The 2038-nt window shown below is 36.6% G+C and overlaps 1 protein-coding gene across 1 annotated transcript in view; it reads right to left on the reverse strand.

The window, feature by feature from the left end:
- LOC107665537 (relaxin receptor 1-like) overlaps positions 1 to 2038 on the reverse strand; it is a 69288-nt gene that overhangs the window by 31975 nt on the left and 35275 nt on the right. Inside the window, exon 3 of the mRNA XM_016456451.1 lies at positions 1482 to 1565. Coding sequence (XP_016311937.1) covers positions 1482 to 1565 — 84 coding nt within the window. The remainder of the gene's footprint in view (positions 1 to 1481; positions 1566 to 2038) is intronic.

Genomic DNA, 2038 nt, shown 5'->3' on the forward strand with positions numbered 1-2038 from the left:
TGTACTCACCAAAAAAAAAAAAACACTAGTAGGGGGGTTTTGTTCACTCTGCAGTGGTCAGTTAGTAAATACAACTGTACTGACAGCTTCTGACAGGAAAATGTTGCTTGTCAGAGTTTGTCAGTCAGATAACAGAATACCAAAGTGTGACGTGAATAGACTCCTCAAAGAAGAAGTGTTCAATATCGGAAGTGAATTCTTGACAATCAACTGTCAGTTGCTTATTTTAAATCATGAAAATTTAACCAATTCAATGGGCATACAAAGATCACGGCTATGTTATTATGTGCTCTCCACATTTAGAGGGTGTTTTTAACAGTAATTTTTTGTTTATACATGCAGCACACCACATGTAGCGTACACTTTAATTTCAGGAAAATTGGCTGTTTACTAAATCCGGTGTTCAACTGCTTGGGTTTATTAGAAAAGAAAAAACAATAATAATAATAATAATAATAATAATTTTAGGGTTTAAGTTTGGGTAGATAAATTTAAAAGACGTTTTATGCTCTTTGCATTCAATGATACAATAAAATGCAGTAAAACAGTAATATTGAGAAATATTATTGTAATTTAAAAGAACAGAGGCCAAGGCAGAGCCGGGGACTCGGGAGGCCAAGGCGGAGCCGGGGACTCGGGAGGCTGTATTCGGGGCCTGGTACCCTCCCTGGGCGGAACGGGGAATCTGGAGTCCTCCCTGGGCGGAACTGGGGATCAGGAGCCCTCCCTGGGCCGAACTGGGGATCAGGAGCCCTCCCTGGGCTTATGAGGAAAACAACCACAAAACACGGAACAGAGTCTGACAGTAATTTCCTGTGATGGCAATTTTCACTGAATTTTCAGCAGCCATTACTCCAGTCTTCGGTGTCACATGATCCTTCAGAAATCATTCTAATATGCTGATCTGGTGCAGACACATTTCAAGAAGCATTTCTTATTGACATCAATGTTGAAAACAGCTGTGCTGATTAATATTTCTGTGTGAAACCATGACACATTTTTTCAGTGTTCTTTGAGGAACAGAAAGTCTATTTGAATTTTCTTTTCTGACTATGTAAAAGCCTGTCACTTTTGATCAATTTAATGCGTCCTTGCTAAATATAAGTAATCATTTCTGTAAAAAAAAAATCTTACTGATTTTACTGACTTTGAACATCAAAAAGTGACTTCTTTTGATAATAAAAAGGCCACACATGCCAAAATCTCAGAACTCGGTTAAACAACATTAATATTATGTGTTTATTTTGTGAATGGCAATAATTATATCAGACTGAAAAAATCTTGTGCTTGTATTCTAAATGTCCATCTCTCATTGTTGTTTCAGCTGTGGAATGACAAAATCTAGCTGCCAGATGTGTTAAACCAGATTTTACATGCATACAGTGTTTCTGAAAGAAACATGTAAAATACATTATATATATAAGATATTCCCTACGATGTTTAAATTATCTGAATTGTTGCAGAAATGAGAGCATACTCACAGCAGGCGTTTGACTTGGTTCCAAGGTTATTACTGGGGATGCCAAAATAGTTATCAAAGAGATGTGGCCAACCATTATTGTCTCCTAGAAAAAAGACAACAAGAATCAAACACACGTTGCTTGTCATTATTAACAATGCAAATAGGTGTGACTTTTGTGGCGTTTCCTGTCTCCTGACACCTCACACTTAACATCTCAAACAAATTAAAATCAACCTTCCGGCTTACTCAATACACCTTCATCAATCACTGTCAGGGTAATCTCATTCGTATTTGTAGGTATTCAAATGCAAAGTGTTCATGTACAATATCACTCAAAAGTTTGGGGTCAGTAAGATTTTTTGAAAGGAGTTTTTCAAAAAATGAGAATTAATTTGCAAAGATGGATTAAACTGATTTTTTTTTAATCTATTTAAAATAAATACTGTTCTTCTGACGTTTTATTTATCAAAGCATCCTGAAATGTGTATGTATATATGTATGTATGTATTTATGGGGAAGTCGTGGCCTAATGGTTAGAGAGTCGGACTCGTAACCCAAAGGTTGCGGGTTCGAGTC

This window comes from Sinocyclocheilus anshuiensis, unplaced genomic scaffold (genome assembly GCF_001515605.1).
Source record: "Sinocyclocheilus anshuiensis isolate Anshui unplaced genomic scaffold, SAMN03320099.WGS_v1.1 scaffold607, whole genome shotgun sequence".
Classification (NCBI taxonomy): Eukaryota; Metazoa; Chordata; class Actinopteri; order Cypriniformes; family Cyprinidae; genus Sinocyclocheilus; species Sinocyclocheilus anshuiensis.